The sequence below is a fragment of the Podarcis muralis genome, chromosome 7, assembly GCF_964188315.1.
Source record: "Podarcis muralis chromosome 7, rPodMur119.hap1.1, whole genome shotgun sequence".
NCBI classification, from domain to species: domain Eukaryota; kingdom Metazoa; phylum Chordata; class Lepidosauria; order Squamata; family Lacertidae; genus Podarcis; species Podarcis muralis.
Window position 1 is genome coordinate 67,814,462 of NC_135661.1, and position 18,764 is coordinate 67,833,225.

The window sequence follows — 18,764 nt, forward strand, 5'->3', positions numbered from 1 at the left end:
ACTTTCCTTCTGCCCTCGCTGGGAGGGATTCAAACAAAGAATCACAATACAAAGCAGGATCTTAAAGACGCCTTTCTGCCACAGTAAAAAGGAGAGGCACCAGCCTCAACATCTCTCTATTTGGCCGTTTGAGGCAAAATGTCCATCACTGTTAAGTGCTCATCCACACCCAGAGGGTCTCCAGAGATCGGCTGCTTTGCAAATTTGCATGAGTTTTGCATTTTTATTCTTATTAATGAGCAATTGCACACCACCCCTGTAGCCAAAAAGTCTCTCAAGACCAAAAAAATAATATCAATACTAAGACAGCCCCTGCCCTCAGGCTCACAATTCAAGAGAGATATGACACACAAGGGAAAAGTAATGAGAGGGAGGAAGGAAAAGCAAGTTCTTCAAGTTACAGATGAAGCTAGCAGTGGTTCCATCTGTCTTGCTCTCCTGAAGCATTCTTTCCCTTCCACCTCTGAGATCAGGGCAGCCCCTACCGCACAGCTCTTCCCTAAGAAGGAACAACCACAAGCAGTGCTGGATTTATGTATAAGCTAAACAAGCTGTAGCTTAAGGTCCCACTCTCTTGGGTGCCCCCCCAAAAAAAAATTAAAAGAAAAACAACAACTGGATGTACATTTCCAAAATATAAGATAGGTAAAAGGTAAAGGGACGCCTGACCATTAGTTCCAGTCGTGGCTGACTCTGGGGTTGCAGCGCTCATCTCGCTTTACTGGCCGAGGGAGCCGGTGTACAGCTTCCGGGTCATGTGGCCAGCAGGACTAAGCCGCTTCTGGCTAACCAGAGCAGCACACGGAAACGCCGTTTATCTTCCCGCCAGAGCGGTACCAATTTATCTACTTGCACTTTGACACGCTTTCGAACTGCTAGGTTGGCAGGAAAATATAAGATAAAAAACAAATAAAACAAAACCTACATACAGCAACAGTGTTGTGTAGGCTCCTATTTGTTATGTGCAAATGGCTTTAGATACCTATTAGGTCCATAAATTACCATATAGCATATATCCAACACAAAAAAACAGTGACAATTTGTTGCTGACAAAGGACAGCTGGACAAATAAAGGGCCCCGTTACCTTCAGTAGCTTAGGGCCTCATCAAACCTAAATCCGGCCCTGACCACAAGCAACCTCAATCGGCTATTGACCCTAAATCAGCAATGCGGCACGCTGTAGCTTTTCACCTTAGCTGTATGCAGCTGGCAGAGCCATTAGGCAGGGGGAGGAGGCTGCCTCAGGTGGCAGAAGTCCCCCAGGCAGCACTCCTGCAGGCACCCCACCTACCCCACTGCCTCCTCCAGAGGCAAGAGAAGCGGTGGCACCATCTCACCCAAAACTGGTGTGATCTTCACTGAAATTAGCAGTGATAGCAGAGCGGATGGTGTTGACAGCGGCAGCAGCAGCAGCAGGGCAGGGAGGCACTTCCTGTTCCACCTCAAGCGGCAAATGGGATGTGATGCCCTGGCTGTATAAATCAAAGCTTGGGATGTAGCAATAAACATGTTTCCCCTGTAGATATTACCACTCCAAGCCTTTGGCATGGGATGGGTATATTTAGAATGGGATTGGAAGGAAAATATCAGAAAGCCTGGCTTAGCCTGTCAGTGCAAGTCAGTGGACAGGGATTAAGGTTAAGACTAACAGTTTTATTACTTGCTTTAGGAGAGAGAGAGTTTGGTGGTGGATTTTTCTGTCAGGGCTAATTGCCAGATTTTCACGGCAAACTGAATTTATTTCTCCCGCATCCCAACTTGCAAGGGTCTTTGTTTACCTGCTCATCTAAGTGAGCAGCACTGCCACAAACCATCAAACAGGTTGCAGAGACGGACGGAGCAGCAAAGAGTTAACCTGAAGCCTGGCTGAGGTTCAGTCATGATAACAGTGCTGGAAAAATACTTGGAGGATGTAATCATCTGGATGGGGAGAAAGCAATTGTTTAGGGTCAAGCAAGGGATAACACTTGTTAAAATGGGATGAAGTCAGAGGAAAACCGTGGCGGGGAGGGGAGCTTGGCTGGGGGAAAGGGGTCTTCTTAAGGGAAGGGACATCATCAGCACTTGCATTAGAGCACACACAACCCAGAGGATCCCAACACAACCCTCAGCATGCATGGAAGACACCCCTAGCTCTTTCTTTAAAACCTGATGTTAACAGCTGGGATAGCTCAGTCAGTAGAGCTCTTAATCTCTGGGTGGTTTCCTTTTAACCAATCAGTATCTGATATCCATTTCTGTTTTTATGGATCTTTTCGTTGATTCTATCTTTAGATGTTGTACTCCACCTTGCTATATTTTTGTGAAAGTGTGGGTTATACCTTTGCAAATAAACTAATTTGAACCTGCAACCATCAAAGGTGCTTGGATTTGCCCCCTGAGTCAGCCTCTGATTGCTCCCTGAAAACAGCATGAACCTCACAGTCAGGGATCCACCTAGGCAAGGAAGCAGGGCTCCACCAGCATCCACAGTGTCCCTGGCAGGCCTGAGCCTGTCTCGGGAGCTGCAGGAGGGACAAACACCGACGTTGTTCCTGGAAGACCAGACACAGGTGAGAGGCAGACTGCATGTTGCTAATTATACGCAGTAGCACGAGATTCTCAATTGCAGCAAACAGATTTGGTTTTTGTTTTTCAAAAAGCTAAGAATGAGGCCACACCCTTGCATTTTGTTGCCATCTCAGAAGAAACATCCCCTTCCTTCACTTTCCTGTTTTCAAAGATCTGGAAGTTCTTGCAAGCATTCTAGCATTGTTCAGTCGAAACATATGTAAACATGCCTATTCTCAAGCCAAGACCTATGCCCCACTCCTCCAATCAACAATGAAAGCTCACCTGTCTGCTGTGCAGTGTACAGGTAACTTGCAACTTGTGCATATTCACATTTACAAACTCAGATATATAAGCTAGGCGGCATATGGCTCCTTAAACCAGTCCCCAAAATTGAATGCCCAGTTGTTATTGTTGGGCCTGACAGCTTGAAAGTCGTATTTTTCAATGTGACTTCTTGGTTCATGGAATTCATTCTGATTTGTCCAGATAAAATATAACAGATAGAATTCTGCAGGCTGTGTTGCTAGTGTGTGAAAACAGTCAAGATCCAGTGATCCCCAGGCATGAACCTCCAGATGGTGGAGATGTCAGGTGCCATCCTGCTGCCCAGGCATCTTCACTTGGTTGGAAGTGGCTGATAAAGGTAAAGGGACCCCTGACCATTAGGTCCAGTTGTGGCCGACTCTGGGGTTGAGGTGCTCATCTCGCTTTATTGGCCGAGGGAGCCGGCGTACAGCTTCCGGGTCACGTGATCAGCATGACTAAGCCGCTTCTGGCGAATCAGAGAAGTGCATGGAAACACCGTTTACCTTCCCGCCGGAGCAGTACCTATTTATCTACTTGCACTGGCGTGCATTTGAACTGCTAGGTTGGCAGGAGCTGGGACCGAGCAATGGGAGCTCACCCCGTCACAGGGATTCGAACCGCCAACCTTCTGATCGGCAAGCCCTAGGCTCTGTGGTTTAACCCACAGCGCCACCTGCGTCCCTAAGTGGTTAATAGCCAGGTGCAAAATGTGCCTGGCTCCTGCCGAATTTTGAACACTGCCCAGAATATAACCCAAGCATAAGTTGAGAGTCGCCTGTATTCCATTCTCTTGCTCTACAGCAGGAGTCGCAATGTGGTCTCTCCATATGTGTTGGACAACCCCCATCAGCCACAGCCAGCATGCCCAATGGTCAGGGGATGATGGGAGCTGCAGTCTAACAACATCAAGAGGACGTCACTACCGCTGCTCTCTAGCAACTTCTGTACCTTTGTTTTTTAAGGCAAGGAAGTTAGATTAGAGTGTGGGGAAACCTTTTGTGGATCCCCAGCTATTGTTGGACTACAAATGCCATCATCCCTAGCTAGCAGGACCAGTGGTCAGGGGTGATGAGAGCTGTAGTCCAACAACAGCTAGGGACCCGAGTTTGAGAAACAGTGCACTAGACTATAATTCCCATTACTGTTGGTTATTCAGCATACTGGCTAGGACTGAGGGGAGTCCAACAACATCAGGAGGGTCCTAGGTTCCCCAACCATGGGTTGACTAACTGCTAGGAAGACATCACCCTCCCACAACCCACTGTCAACAATCCAACCACAGCTCAGTAACAGAGCATCTGCTTTGCAAGCAGAAGGTTCCAGGTTCAATCCTCAGAATCTCCAAGACGGACTAGGAATGTCCCCCTCTGAAGCTGTGGAGCATCTCCATCAATCAGTGTTGACAGTACTAAACTAGATGTGCCAGGAGTCTGACTCCATCCAAGGTAACTACCTATGTCCCTAGGTCTATCAACAGTTCAAAAAGAGCCTTCCTGGTGTGCAAAATACTGTAGCATCTTACAGACCATATTCCACAATTGCCCAAAGACACTGCTTTTTATTTTACTTTCTAAGATCCCCAAGCTCATGCCAGCAGAAGCCAAGCCAGGCAGCTGTGCACGCCCCACTGGACTTCTGCAGCTGCAGTCCGAAATCTCTGAGAGATATACACCCCTCCTTGAGGATAATCAGCTCAGCCACAGATGCAGAGATGCAAGGGGAAAATGTCTCCAGAATGAGAGAGAGGAGACAGCTCTGCACCTGTAGCTGGTGGTGACCTCACACAGCCTCCATCTGTGACTGCATTAGAGCCCATCACTGACCCCACGGAGCCTCTCTGTGCAATTGTCTAATTTACACCCTGCATTCTAAAATCAGCCTTGAATTCCTTCCAAATGTGCCCTGCTAGCCAGTCAGAATCTTTTGCTGGCTGTCAGAAAGAGAGTGCCTCTTTGGAAATCGCCCTTTCTTTTGCACGCTGGTTGTTAAGTAAGATCAATGAGAGCCATTCTCCACTTTGCAGAGCTGCTCAATGAAGTGGGAACTGGTTGGTACGGCAATAAAACTCAGCCAACTGTTAAGGAAGCCCAGCCTGAAAAGGGCAGCTATGAAATCTAAAATTAGGAGCAGCAGAGTATAAAAAAAGATATTCAGAGTCAGGGGTGCCAAGAAGATTTTCTGAGGCCAATACACTGTCTGTGGATTTGGGCCCTCTGCCCTACCTGCAAAAGAGGGCATGCATTTGCATAAACAATGCATGTACTTTGCATCATGCAAATTTGCATATTCCTTGCAGGTGGCGTGGAAGGCTCAGAATTAAATTGGGGGGGGGGGGTCACATGTCAAGTACTAAGATGCTTGGCAGGCAGTGTCAACAGGCAAGGTTTTCCCTGCAATTTTATTTCCATACGTACTAGAAAAGGCTTAATCAGTTGAATTTCTGCCCGATTCAAGGCACAAGAGCCCCACTTTTCCTCATTGATGACCTTAAACTGTGGAAATAACTCTAGTTTCGTGAGTCGTATGATCCTGGGTAGCCAACATGGTCGCTCATGGCTATCCTGGCTGTGGCTAATGAGAATTGTAGTCAAATCCTGCTGGAGGGCACTACGTCGGCTACCCCTGCTGTAGATCTTTCATTAATTCCTCAAGCTGGCAATACTGTACTACATTCCGTGAAAGACCAGGCACAGTTATTTCAGATGGTAGGTAGGGGGTCAAAATATTTTCAGATTTACGACTAAGATTCAGATCCCTGTGCTTGGACTGATTCCAGATTAAAAGTGAGCAGTGTATTCTAAGGACTGCAGCCATTATTTATCCATCGTAGCAAGTACAGAAATGTTATCAGCAGGTAAGAACAGCCACCCATCTCTCTCTCAATAACAAGGGTTTCAAACCCTTTTATGCAAGGGTTGCATAAAATATACACATTTAAACATTCATACTATCAGGAACAACCCACCCTGAGATCCACCATGGGCGGGAAAGCAATTAATCACCCCCTCCCCAGTTACTGCTGCAATCTACTTAACAGCCTAAAACTATCTTTCACTCCCTCCCTTTGCTTTAGGATGGACTCACTACTGCCCAGGATAGAGTTACAGTAAAATCCTGGATTTCTCAATTATTTTCATAGACTGGAGGCCAAGGTTGATGTCCTATACACACACACACACACACACACACACACACACACACGTTTGTTTGCTTTTGCAAGCGTTTTGAAAATTTTTGTCACAAGGCTCAATTAGCTCTCCATTTCAGTGTCTGAAGTTTGCCCAGACATGTCTGTACAGTGTCCCTCCTCCACTTCACCTCTTCCTCCATGATGAGACTTTCTTTCTCTCCTGAAAACAACATTTCAATCCAGCCTATGCAGACCCAGAATGGGGTGGATGGAGGTGAAGGAGAGTTTCTGACCTTGGCTCAGGAAGGAAACCAAATTTTGAAATCCATTCTTGTAGCATGGGGCAATATCCACTAGCTTATTTTTCCTTTGTCTTTTCTAAACTGTTAGCCAATACTGAGGAAATGTCACCCCAAGGCAATTTCTCTAGAAGTAGTACACTCCAAATGTTGTTGGACTACAATATCCATAGTCCTTGACCATTAGCCTTGCTGCTCGGGGCTGATGGGAGTTGTAGTCCAACAACATCTGAAGGGCAGCATGTTGGCAACTGCTCTGAGGTATGCTGTTTTATCCCCTGTTCAGTGAAGGTTTCCCTTGTTTTACTCATAAGATTAGCCCTCCCGGATCAGAGGTCAAAGACCCATCTAGCACAGCATCCTGTTCTCGCAGTGACCAACCAAATGCTCAGGAGAATCTGAGCACCACAGCAACTCCAGCCAGCTACTGGTATTCAGAGGCATGCTGCCTCCAACAGGGAAGGGAGAGCAGGCCATCCTGGCTGGTAGCTACTGATATTCTTCCCCTCCATTAAAGCCATCCAAGTTGGTGGCCATGACTACCTCTTGATGTCATATCACCCCTTGTCTTTGAAATCTGCATCAGTCTGGAAACATTCTGGGGGTGTTCCAATAGCAATAACATGAACTGAAAGACTCCCTGAGCAAGTGCATACATAGGGAATGCTACAGGGAATCTGGAGAACAGATTTTTTTGAGATCCACTGTAACAAGAGAAGTGCCGGGTCATGTGAGGTTTGTTCCTTCCACATTTCAGTTTGTAAAGGTTGCCGTGGCAAGTATTGCGAATCCCCAAAGGAGATCAGCCCCTTAGGAAGTGGGGAGCTGAACCAGGGAGTGGGGGAGAGAAACCATCTTGTCACAGCTCAGGCCATCAGCTTGAAACTGCGCCAGACCCTCAACCTTGGGGTGCTCCCTGGCTCGCCATTCTGACAGGAATGCCAACTTCCCCTCCTGCCTCTGGTGTTCTGAAATGTTGTCCAGGCATCCTTAGAGCAAGCCTGATGCAGATTCTGTTCTTTTAACCACCTCGGACGCCAGTTTTGAATCAGGGTTGTTTTTTCGCTGATGCATTTATTTTGCTATATGGCAATTATAAATGCTGGGGGTTTTTTATTATTATTACAGTGGTACCTCGCAAGACGAATGCCTCGCAAGACAAAAAACTCGCAAGACGAAAGGGCTTTTGGTTTTTTGAGTTGCTTCGCAAGACGATTTTCCCTATGGGCTTGCTTCGCAAGACGGAAACGTCTTGCAAGTTTGTTTCCTTTTTCTTAACACCGTTAATACAGTTGCGACTTGACTTCGAGGAGCAACTCATAGCACGCGGTGTGGTAGCCTTTTTTGAGGTTTTTGAAGACTTTGGTGATTTTTGAAGCCTTTCCAAAACTTTTCCGAAACCGTGCTTCGCAAGACGAAAAAAATCGCAAGATGAAAAAATTCGCGGAACGAATTAATTTCGTCTTGCGAGGCACCACTGTAGCTCCAGCTTGATTCTACCTGCTACAATTTGATGAGAACCTATGCTGAAAGGCAGCCTAGTATCTATCTGGGGTCGGTGGGATGAGCAGGGCAGATATAATTTACTATAAATAAGACACAGAATCATAAGACAGCATCATAGAAGGGTGGGACAAGGAGAGAAACTCTGATCAGGTGCATTTGCAGTTCTTCTCTTTGACCTGCTGGCTGCAGCCCATGAGCTCAACCTTCACTGAATTCAGTCCTAGCATCCTCAACCACTTCACTCACTTCCGGTGGAGGGTGGGGAACCTTTTTAGACCAACGGGCCAGATCCCCATCCCTGTGGGCCAACTTTGATAAGTGAGTGTCGTTATGATTTCAGATGATTGACATACATTTTCATCCCTCTGCAAACCTTGCATAATGATATATCCTCTCTTGTTCCTCAGTGTCCCAAATTTGGCTACAATCCAACTGGCACTCAGCGCCTGATTTTGCTATACAGAGGAAATGACGTCTCCCAAACACATGCATGTAGGCCAATAGCACTTTGCTTAACTACAGGAAATAACTGCAAGCTGTGTCTTCTGGGATCTTGTCTAACCGGTTAAAATGGGCAACCTACAGGTCATGTATCGCTCTGGACATAACTATGCGGAAGCGGAGCTCATTTGCTTAATGCGGGGCACATGCACACAAGCCAACCACAGGCCAAAAGAGTCGAGAAAGCAGTGATATAAAAGCAAGCACAATTCAGTATATACTTCTATAGGCAAAACTTTCAGGGGCAAAACAGTTCCCCCAAGTCAAATGGATTCTCCCAGAAGGGGTGCCAGGGTAGCATCACTAGGCTCCCAGAAAATCTAAACTTAAAAAATACAGCACTGTACAACCAATGGAAGGTGTAGCTCTTTTGTTTCCAGCACCTGACCTGGAAACTATACGAGGTCATGAGGCCAAGACAGAATTCCAAGCATGATCTAGAAGTAGGTCAGCATGAGCTCATGGGAAGAGTGGATCTGGAAGAATTGCAAAGCTTTGTCTGGGAATGAAATTGCAGGGTGGCTGTGACTTCTTAACCTGTTTCTAGCTCTGTACAAATGAAGAAGAAGCAGCCTACTCTAGAGGGGACTGTTGTGAAGTGTGGAGAAAGTGAAAAAGGTTTCTCTCTCCCCACTCCCCATAATACTAGAACCAGGAGCCATCCTATGAAGCTGAATGTTGGAAGATTCAGGACAGAAAAGCAAGCTCCCCCCCCCCCCAATTAAGCTACAGTACTCACTCCCACGTGAAAGAAGCGGGTGGCGCTGTGGGTTAAACCACAGAGCCTAGGACTTGCCGATCAGAAGGTCGGTGGTTCAAATCCCCACAATGGGGTGAGCTCCTGTTGCTCGGTCCCAGCTCCTGCCAACCTAGCAGTTCGAAAGCACGTCAAAGTATAAGTAAATAAATAGGTACCGCTCCGGCGGGAAGGTAAAAGGCGCTTCCATGCGCTGCTCTGGTTTGCCAGAAGCGGCTTAGTCATGCTGGAAGCTGTCTGCAGACAAACGTCAGCTCCCTCGGCCAATAAAGCAAGATGAGTGCTGCAACCCCAGAGTCGGCCACGACTGGACCTAATGGTCAGGGGTCCCTTTACCTTTACTCACTCCCACAGGAGGCAGCAAAAGCCACTAACTTGGATGGCTTTAAATGAGGATTAGGCAAATTCTTGGAGAATGAAGCTCTCAATGGCTACCAGACTCAATGGCTAGGGCCTTACGCCCACCTTTGGAGGCAGCATGCCTCTGAATGATGGTTGCTGGGAATCCCAAGAGGAAAGACTTCTATTGTGTCCAGGTCTTCCTTGGAGGCTTGCCACAGGCAACTAGTTGACCACAGGGAGAACAGGATGCTGGACTAGATGTGGCTGATCCAGCAGGGCTTTTCTTCGGCTCTCATGAGGTCAGACAGTTTAATTACAAAGCATTTCTGGTGAACCACAGGTGCAATGCAACAGCTTCTCCAAATGTGTGTCAACACCATACTGAAGAGAGGCACTGTACTCTAATCGTGTTAGAACCGCCTTGGGGAGGCTGCCACCACAATGTGCATCTTGCAGAGTTCTTGGGCCACAACATGTCTGTTGGGCAATTAAGCTCCTCATCTTCTGCAATTTGCCTATTCAGGAACATCCTATTGCTTCATTTCCACCCTGAATAGTGCCAGATCACAGTAGCAAGCAGTTGTTGTTGTTGTTGTTGTTGTTTTTAAGGCAACGGCCCACTCGAAGAAAAAAGCTGCAACAAAATATCAAGGGCTCTATATTACGGATAGCCATTTGGACACGGCTTCTATTTTTATGGACGATGCTAATCTTGGAAGGAGTTCAACTGATACTTTGACTGCATTAGCAAAAGTGTCACAGGAACGACCAGCAATACAACGGACAGCAGCCTCCTGCTATTCTGCACAAATGACATGACAGACAGCAGTGTAACATAGCAAGTTTCCATCTAGTCAACAGGAAAGCTTGTGCCCAGTGGCATCCTGGTCAGAAGGCGGCAGACGGAAGAGGCGGGTTCAAATCCCCACTCAGCCACTATGAAGTTAACCTGGCTCAGTTGGTTAGAGCATGGTGCTAATAATGCCAAGGTTGCAGGTTTGATCCCCGCATGGGGCAGCTGCATATTCCTGCATTGCAGGGGGTTGGACCAGATGACGCTGAGAACTGTAGAGTTGGAAGGAACCCTATGATTCTATGACCTTGAGTCATTATTCTCCCACCTCACGGGCACAGCCTATCTTGCAAGGTTACTGCAAGGATAAAATGAGGAAGAGGATCAGCCCCATGTAGCAAAATAAAAATGTAATGAAGAGAGAAGCACTTTTAAGTTTCACCTCCAGATTTTTCTGAACCTCACAGAGTTCAGGCCACAAATGTTTATTGATCAAGTTGGTCTGCCCCACAAAGCCCCTTCTCTTTAAAACAAGTATAAAGGGAAAGGGAAAGGACCCCTGACAGTTACGTCCAGTCGCAGACGACCCTGGGGTTGCAGTACTCATCTTACTTTACAGGCCGAGGAAGCCGGCGTTTGTCTGCAGAGTTTTTCCAGATCATGTGGCCAGCATGACTAAGCTGCTTCTGGTGCAACGGAACACTGAAAACCAGAGCAGCGCATGGAAACGCCGTTTACCTTCCCACCGGAGCAGTACCTATTTATCTACTTGCACTTTTTGGAGTGCTTTTGAACTGCTAGGTTGGCAGGAGCTGGGACCAAGCAAAAGGAGCTCACCCCATTGCGGGGATTCGAATTGCCAACCTTCTGATCAGCAAGCCCAAGAGGCTCAGTGGTTTAGACCACATGCCCAACTATTTCCCACCAATATTCAATACAGCTTACCGAAAAGACACAGGGAAAAGTAACAAAATCTAAACCAACTAAAATTCATCCAACTGCACAATCCAAGTAGGAGAAATTGAACCACGCAGAAGTCATCCATAGAATGCTTTCGAACAAAGATGGAAAGTCTGTGGCCCTAGACATTATTGCCATAATGATCACTTTATTAATCACCTTCTACACAATTGTTTCAATGTGATATACAATAAAAGCAGCAGAAAACCCAATGAGAAACACCCCAAGCAACTGATACATTTAAAGAAAAACTAAAACAGCTGGAAAAGCCTGTTGGACCAAAAATGTCCTCATTTTTTTCCAACAAAATGGAGATAATGGCAGCTGTCATATCTCAGCTGGATTGCAATTCCACAGAACAGGAGCAGCCACACTAAAAGCCTTGCTCTGAGTTACTGCAGGACAAGCTTTTGATATCTGTGGAACTCGCAGGAGAAACCGCAAGGATTTACTGGGTGTATAAGGGATAAGGTGGCCTGTAACCTGGTCCTGAGCTTAACAGGACCTTATATGTTAGTAACAACACCTTGAATTTGCCCCATAGCATCGGCAGCCAGTGCAAATCCTGAAAACAATGTGAATATGCTACCCATAGTTTGCCCCCACAAGCAACCTAGCCGCCATGTTCTGCACCAGCCTCAGCTTCCAGGCCAACCCCCAAGGTACACACACACAGAGGGCATTGCAGTAATCCAGCCATGAGGGTACCAGTGCATGGGCAACTGTGGTCAAGCTATCCTGATGATGATGGACTCTACCTCACACCTGTCCCAAGCAGCCAGTCGTCACTCTCATACAGTCTCTTATATTGCCATTTAAAGCCCTGAATTGGCTGAGGGCCCAAGTATCTTAGATAAGGCCTTCTCTCCTATCAACCTGACCCTGTTGTAATAGACCCTCCTGGTGATTTCTGTGTTGACTGAGGTGCATACTGCAGGGATCCACGGGATAGCCTTTTTGGTGTTGAAATGGCTTCCCCAATGATGTGTGCCACACAGCAACTTTGTATTATTTCAGGCACCAAATTAAAAGCCCACCTATTTCACTGAGCTTTTATCAGATGATGGGATTGTGTCATTTTAAAGGTGTTTTTAAACTATGCTATTTACAGAACTTAGGAGAATGGTTTTTGTTCATTATGTATTCTAATCCGTTTCTATATTACCTTATTTCTTTGTAAACTACCCATGACCAATTGGGCGTAGGGCAGTACAGAAATGTCTACCGTATTTTTCGCTCTATTTTTCACCAGACCATAAAACGCACCTAGTTTTTGGAGGAGGAAAACAAGAAAAAAAAATTCTGAATCTCAGAAGCCAGAACAGCAAGAGCAATCGCTGCGCAGTGAAAGCAGCAATCCCTCTTGCTGTTCTGGCTTCCAGGATAGCTGCGCAGCCTGCATTCGCTCCATAAGACGCACACACATTTCCCCTTACTTTTTAGGAGGGAAAAAGTGAGTCTTATAGAGCAAAAAATACGGTAATTAAAAATAAATACAAATAGATTTCTGCTCATTTTGAAAAATGCTTTGAGAGCCTTATAGGCATATATATGAGTCTGAAAGCTACTGGAGTGTGGAAACATACACATAAGCCAGGACAACATGCAGGTGCCCTTTGACCACCAGCTGTGTAGCTTGGCATTTGATAAGAGGCAAGAAAGAAGCAGATCACAGGTGAGGTGTAGGGATCCAATGTGTATGAATCAGATATGCAAGGCAGCCAGGTAGCAAATGACCCTCAAAGGCACACAACCCAACAGCATGATGATTATTTTGCATTGCTAACGTTGTTTATATTACTAATATCCTTTATATTCTGCTTCCCAGCGACCTCAAAAATTAGCCCATGGAGCTATTTCCAATCATAAAGCAACAACTATTTCAAACTGGAGAGGGATCCAAGATCCACTTCAAGCACACTCCTTGAACATAAGAGGAGCCTGTTGGATCAGGCTAATGACCCATCTATTCCAGTGTCCTGTTCTCCAAGGGGCCAAGCAGGTGTCTGTGCAAAGGCCCAAGCACAAGAGCGCTTTCCCCTGCAATTCAGAAGCTGGAATTCAGAAGCATTACTGCCTCTGACTTAGCAACAAGGCAGGATCTACAGTTATAAAATTATATACAGGGTGGGTAATGTGAGACCTTCCCTAGATGTGGCTGGACTACAGCTCCCATCACTGACCATTGCCAATGCTTTCTGGGGCTGATGGGAGTTGGAGTTCAACAACATCTGGAAGACCACGGCTTCTCAACCCCCAAATATAGATGATTCCTGAGAACTGCCCCTATGGTTAGGGGTGGGGAGTCATCACATACATGAGTCAGCTTGACTCCATCTCTGGGGGACACTCAGGGAGAACTATGCAGATGCAAGATTGGCCACATGAAGAAGCAGTTTTGAAAGAAAATTAAGAACACAGCCAAAGAGAAAGTCTAAGCAATTTTTTGTTTCTTTTGGACCAAAGTGTATGCATGCAAGCTTTCCCATTTCCCAGAACTCATCAGATACTTTTTGTGGTGCTGCACTAGAAAAGGCACTGTATAGCACAGCAGCATAATGGAAGAGGCTTTTGGAACAGAAGAGGTCTCCAGCCCAAGTTCAGCACTGCAATGTCTCCATTATGAAGGGTTCTCAGCGCTGCCTCGGGGATTGTAAAGAATTCAGAAAGTGAGCAGGTATCTGTAATGTCAGATTGAGGAATTGCAATGGAATTCTCATTGTTACCCAAGACTGCAGTTCTCAAGGTGTGGAAATCAAAGCACTTTTACAAGACAAATTAACAAATCTGCCTTTTAATCCAGAGTGCATTACTCAGTGTGGAAGGCAGCAATTTTGACAAAAAGATAATTCACATTATCATCCAAGATTACACTCCTTGTGGTTTCTTGGAAGGGGTGTGGGGACAGAAATCAAAGCATTCTTTAACAAGCGAGATTAAGAAATATCATTTTTAATAAAGAGTGTGTGACTCAGTGTGGAAGGCATCAATTCTGGCTGAAGGATGTTTCACTTCCAACATTGTAAGAAAAGCATCGTTTGTGGAAACGGCCTCTAACCATGTTCTTTAGAAAGACTTCTGTGTATGAGTGTGTGTTTTAAAAAAACTAGACTAAAGCATACTGGGTTGTATCCAGATAAGTCAAATTCAGAGGAGTCCCACTGAATTTAATGGATTTAGGTTAGCCACTAACTTGCCCTTTGATTTTAAATAGATATAGTCTGAATATGACAACCCACTTTTTGAATTTCCTGCTTTTAGACTGCAAATATAAAACATATGTTGGGGTTGCTAGCCTATTCCAAAACTGATTCTTCTTATTTCTGGTCTACCTCAACATTCATCTCTGCAAACAACCTGGAATAAGCATGGACCAGAGGAACTTTTTTCTGGCATGTGTCAAACACTCAGAGTTTGAGGGCTGCAGAAATAACCTTAGGCTACCATCAGAACAAGACAGGAGTGCCTGGCGTGCTCTGGTCCATGGGGTCACAAAGAGTCGGACACGACTAAACAATAACAACCATCAGAAATCTACTTATCTCACACTGATAACAGGGCATTTCTACAGCTATCGGATAATAGCCACAATGGCTATGTTTGACCACCGTCAAATATGGTATGCCTCTGGATAACATTTGCTGGAAAATCTAGGGCATGGGTAGGCAAACTAAGGCCTGGGGGCCAGATTCAGCCCAATCACCTTCTAAATCCAGCCTGCGGACGGTCTGGGAATCAGCGTGGTTTTCCATGAGTAGAATGTGTCCTTTTACTTAAAATGCATCTCTGGGTTATTTGTGGGGCATAGGAATACGTTCATTTCCCCCCTCAAAATATAGTCTGGCCCCCCACAAGGTCTGAGGGACAGTGAAAAAGTTTGCTGAACCCTAATCTAGGGAGTCTGGTTGGCCATAGTGAGGATGCTGAACTAGATGTTTCACCAGTCTGACCCAGCAGCCAGGCTCCTCTTATTCGCCTATGTTTTAGCTAGACTGGGACTTGACAGCCCTTCCAATGGAGTGTGCCTTCAAACAAAAAAATGTCTTCTATAAAACAGGATACGTAGTTGCCTTAATGATAAGCCTTCAGAAAATGGTACTCATCTCTTGTCCCCATTCCCAGGAATTCTCTCATGGTTCACAATATTGAAACGGGTGAAGTAACCATTCCAAATGCATGCATCTTAGCATCCTGGTGAAGAGTCACTTGGAAATCTCACAGCCCCCCTCCCAGAACAAACACACAGAGACATCTGGATGGAGAACAACTATGATATCATGTCAAATGCAGATGGAGTATTGATCCAAGTGGAGAAGAGGCTCAACAAACAAAAGTTTGTTTAGTGGGGTCACAGCAAACAAGAAAACGTACAGGGCTATGTAGCCTGAGCACCTATGAAGCAGGTTGGCTTGGGAAGAGTGGCCTCCTGAATGCTGACCGTGCACTCTCAGAATCTTGTCTTACATTCTGAGCAGAAGAAGAACTTGCATGGCTGGGAGTGATAATTACAAGGAGGATAAATATGGATTCTGAATCTGTCAAGTACAAAGTAGGGCAAGTGGGCCTGATTTGGACAAAGCCCAGTTGAAACCAAACCTGCTTGTGGGGATTAATTTTACTTGGGCCAAATCAAGACAGCCGTGGCCAGACTGAGCTGTCCAGAGTGAATTGGGACTGTCAGGGGGCAGGGCATGAGGTGAGAAGGCTGCAAGGCGTCTGCTTCCCTGAGTGCTCTCCACAGGGATTCAGAATTTAATCCCCCTCCACTCACCTGCTTGGTGAGTGGCAGATTCAATCCTGCAGGCTGCAGGGTGCTCTTCTGCAAGTGCTTTAAAAAGGGACCACAAGGCTCATCTAGCCCAACCCAACCCCCTGCAACGCAGGAATCTTTTCCCAACATGGGGCTCAAACTCCTGACCTTGAGATTAAGAGTCTCATGCTCTATCAACAGGAACAGCACTTGCGAAGAAGCAGCCTGCAGGGTTGACCCCCTCCTGTTCCTGAAGGGAGGGGGTTGGCACAGAATCTGCTCCTGCACCCCTCCTAACCATATGCTTATTTGGGGTTTTAAAAACCCCTAATGGAACATTAGCCTTGCACCCACATTTATCTGAGGCTGCATCAGGTGTCCCTTGGGGTGGTGCAGATCAGGGGCAATCTTGGCTCTACAGATGTTCCCTGTGCCACACTTTGTGAGCGCCTGCCTCAGAACTCAAGACCTTTCAGGCAGAAAGTTTATGGTACTATTGATTTCAGGACAGGCCCCCTACCATAAGCCTCAGATGACAGTTGCTGAGGGGCAGACGGCAGCAGTCCCCATGGCCACCCCCCTTCTCTTGGAGGACAGAGTTGAGCAGATGTTGGAGCCACTTAGCTCGATGTGGTCTACAATGCCAGGTAGCAGCACTCTTAGTTTCTGGCGAAGGGCATTTCTGATCCGACCTAGAGACTGATGGACCCTGGGATCCTCTGCGCACAAAGACTGACGCTCCCCCGCCGAGTTTGGGCCCTTCCCCAACTGAAGGAAGCCGTAAAATTTAGAGAAAGTGGCGAGAGCTAGGAACGCGGAACTAAACCTGCTCCTGCCTTCTGCTTCATCACCTGCCAGCAAGCCCCACTGAGCGCTAGGGCGGCTAGTTTCTTAGTAAATACGTTAAGGCTCAGGTGCGCGCCGCGCCGAGGAGACAACCGCGCCCACTTTTACGCGCAAGAAAGGCGCGATTTTTTTTTTTTTTTAGATGGGGTGTGTGTGTAGGGAAACCATCTCGGTTCTCCAGCCTTTTCCCCCAACAAAAGAGCCTTTCCTCCCCTTCCCCCCCCCCCCGATACAAGCCCCACTTCCTCCGCCGCCCCTCTCACCTCTTCCAGCGCCACCACGGCCCCCCGGCACTTCTGCAATTTGGAGGCGAAGCTGGAAGCCGCCGGCGAGCTGAGATCTTCCGAAGTCACGGCCACGAACTCGGAGACGCTGATCTGCTCCGGCATGTTGCTGCGAGAGGCGTAACCTTGGAGATCGGGGCGCAGTTGCAGCCGGGGAGAAGAAGGGAGGGAGATGGGGTTGTGGGGGAGAAAGTCATCCAAAAGTAAGGCAGAGGCGGCGAGGGAAAGGGAGCCTTCGAAGGAAGGAGGAAGAAGTTAAGAGTGACAGGAGATCGAAGCGAAACCGCGGAGAAGTGGAGAGAAAAGAGGGAAGGGCAGAAGCGTGGCCAAATCCGTCTTTTCCAGCCCTTTCTGGTCAATTTCGTATCACATCCGCGAGGTTTGGCTTCTCTCTCTAGTGCGTAAATGACGAGCGGCGCCTCTTCTCCGACCTCTTGTAAGTTTCTTTCCCTCCCTCGGTGCCTGGCTGGTTGGAACAGAGGCTTTCATGGCAGTCACGTGGGGATATTGTTACGCCGCCGCTGCCTGCGAGCCTGCAAGCGCGGATTTTTGGCCCGGAGCCTGTTAAAGACAAAGTGCACCCAGTTGCCCTTGTTCCCTTTCTCCCCAAGCTGCGGAGATCCTCCTCTCTGGAAAAACCAGCAGCCTATCAACGCAGAGCTAAGGCGGTGCGCCTGATCCAGCACGTTTTTTACGCGCACGTAAGTTCCCGCCGAGTTTAATGGGGCTTACTCCCGAGTCAGTTTGCAAAGGCGCAGCCTTCTTGCAGTTGCAGCCCTAGCGATCGGGGCTTTACTCTCCAAGAGCGTTTTTGCTGTTGTTTTGGTGGTTCTCCAGTTTTGTTTTGCTTTTTAACTGCCGGTTTTACATACGCTCTCAGAGCTGCTCCGCGTTTCAAAGAGCCAGAAGGAACATGTTGAAGTTTTGCCACGCGATTCTGCTCAGGAAAAGGCGCCCCATTTTATGCACAGTTTACCCCTCGCAGAGTTTCAATTCCCCCTCAACCCTTAACAAACTACAGTGCCCAGAATTCTTTGAAGGCGCGGCATGTGCTTTGAATGTGCTTTAAAAGGGATAGTGCGCACCCAGGTACGTAAAGCCAGGTCTCCTGCACAGAATATTTACAGCTTTTGAAATCTGGATCCCTTCATAGGGAAGGAGAAACACACACACTTAAGAGGTGTGGCTTGTTCCAGCACTGCAAAGCTCTTGTCTTCTTTTAAACGTTTAGTTATCTCATTGCCCGTTGCTGAACACTCTAGGCCAGACTTTGGCAACCTGGTGCCCTCCAGCTGCTTTGGACTACAACTCCCATCAGGCTCAGCCAGCATGTGCTGATGGGAGTTGTAGTCCAAAGCAGTTGGAGGGCACCAATTTGGCAAGTGCTGCTTTAGGCAGTGTCTGTACTCCCCACACCTGTCCTCTTCTTCACAAACAAGTCCAAATATATATATGTTTACACAGTGTAAAAGAGAAAGATTAATATCACCTCCCAATTTCCTTCCAGCCAGCTGATACCACCAAATGCTGTGCGAATCAGTTTGCTATGTCTATAATGTACAAAAAATATATAGGTGCAGGCCATAGCAACCCTGTGCATACTTAACTGGGAAGAAGCTCAACTGAGCGCAGGCACATTTATACTGGAGAAAACATACATAGTTGTCAACCTTCATGGATAACTACCTACCTGCCTATTGGTTAAGAGCCTGAACAAACATGAAAGTAAAGCCCTC

At 46.9% G+C, this 18,764-nt stretch overlaps 1 protein-coding gene across 2 annotated transcripts in view; it reads right to left on the minus strand.

The window, feature by feature from the left end:
* The window catches only part of ASAP3 (ArfGAP with SH3 domain, ankyrin repeat and PH domain 3), a 72,806-nt gene extending 55,172 nt beyond the window's left edge, over nt 1-17,634 (minus strand). Inside the window, exon 1 of one of the 2 annotated variants that reach the window (XM_028738661.2) lies at nt 17,008-17,634. In XM_028738661.2, the coding sequence (XP_028594494.2) occupies nt 17,008-17,133 (126 nt within the window). In that variant the 5' untranslated portion in view covers nt 17,134-17,634. Of the gene's footprint in view, nt 1-1,779; nt 3,237-17,007 lie in introns of those variants that run through there. The other variant, XM_077932004.1, reaches the window with a different exon arrangement.
* Between the last annotated feature and the right edge of the window lie 1,130 nt (nt 17,635-18,764).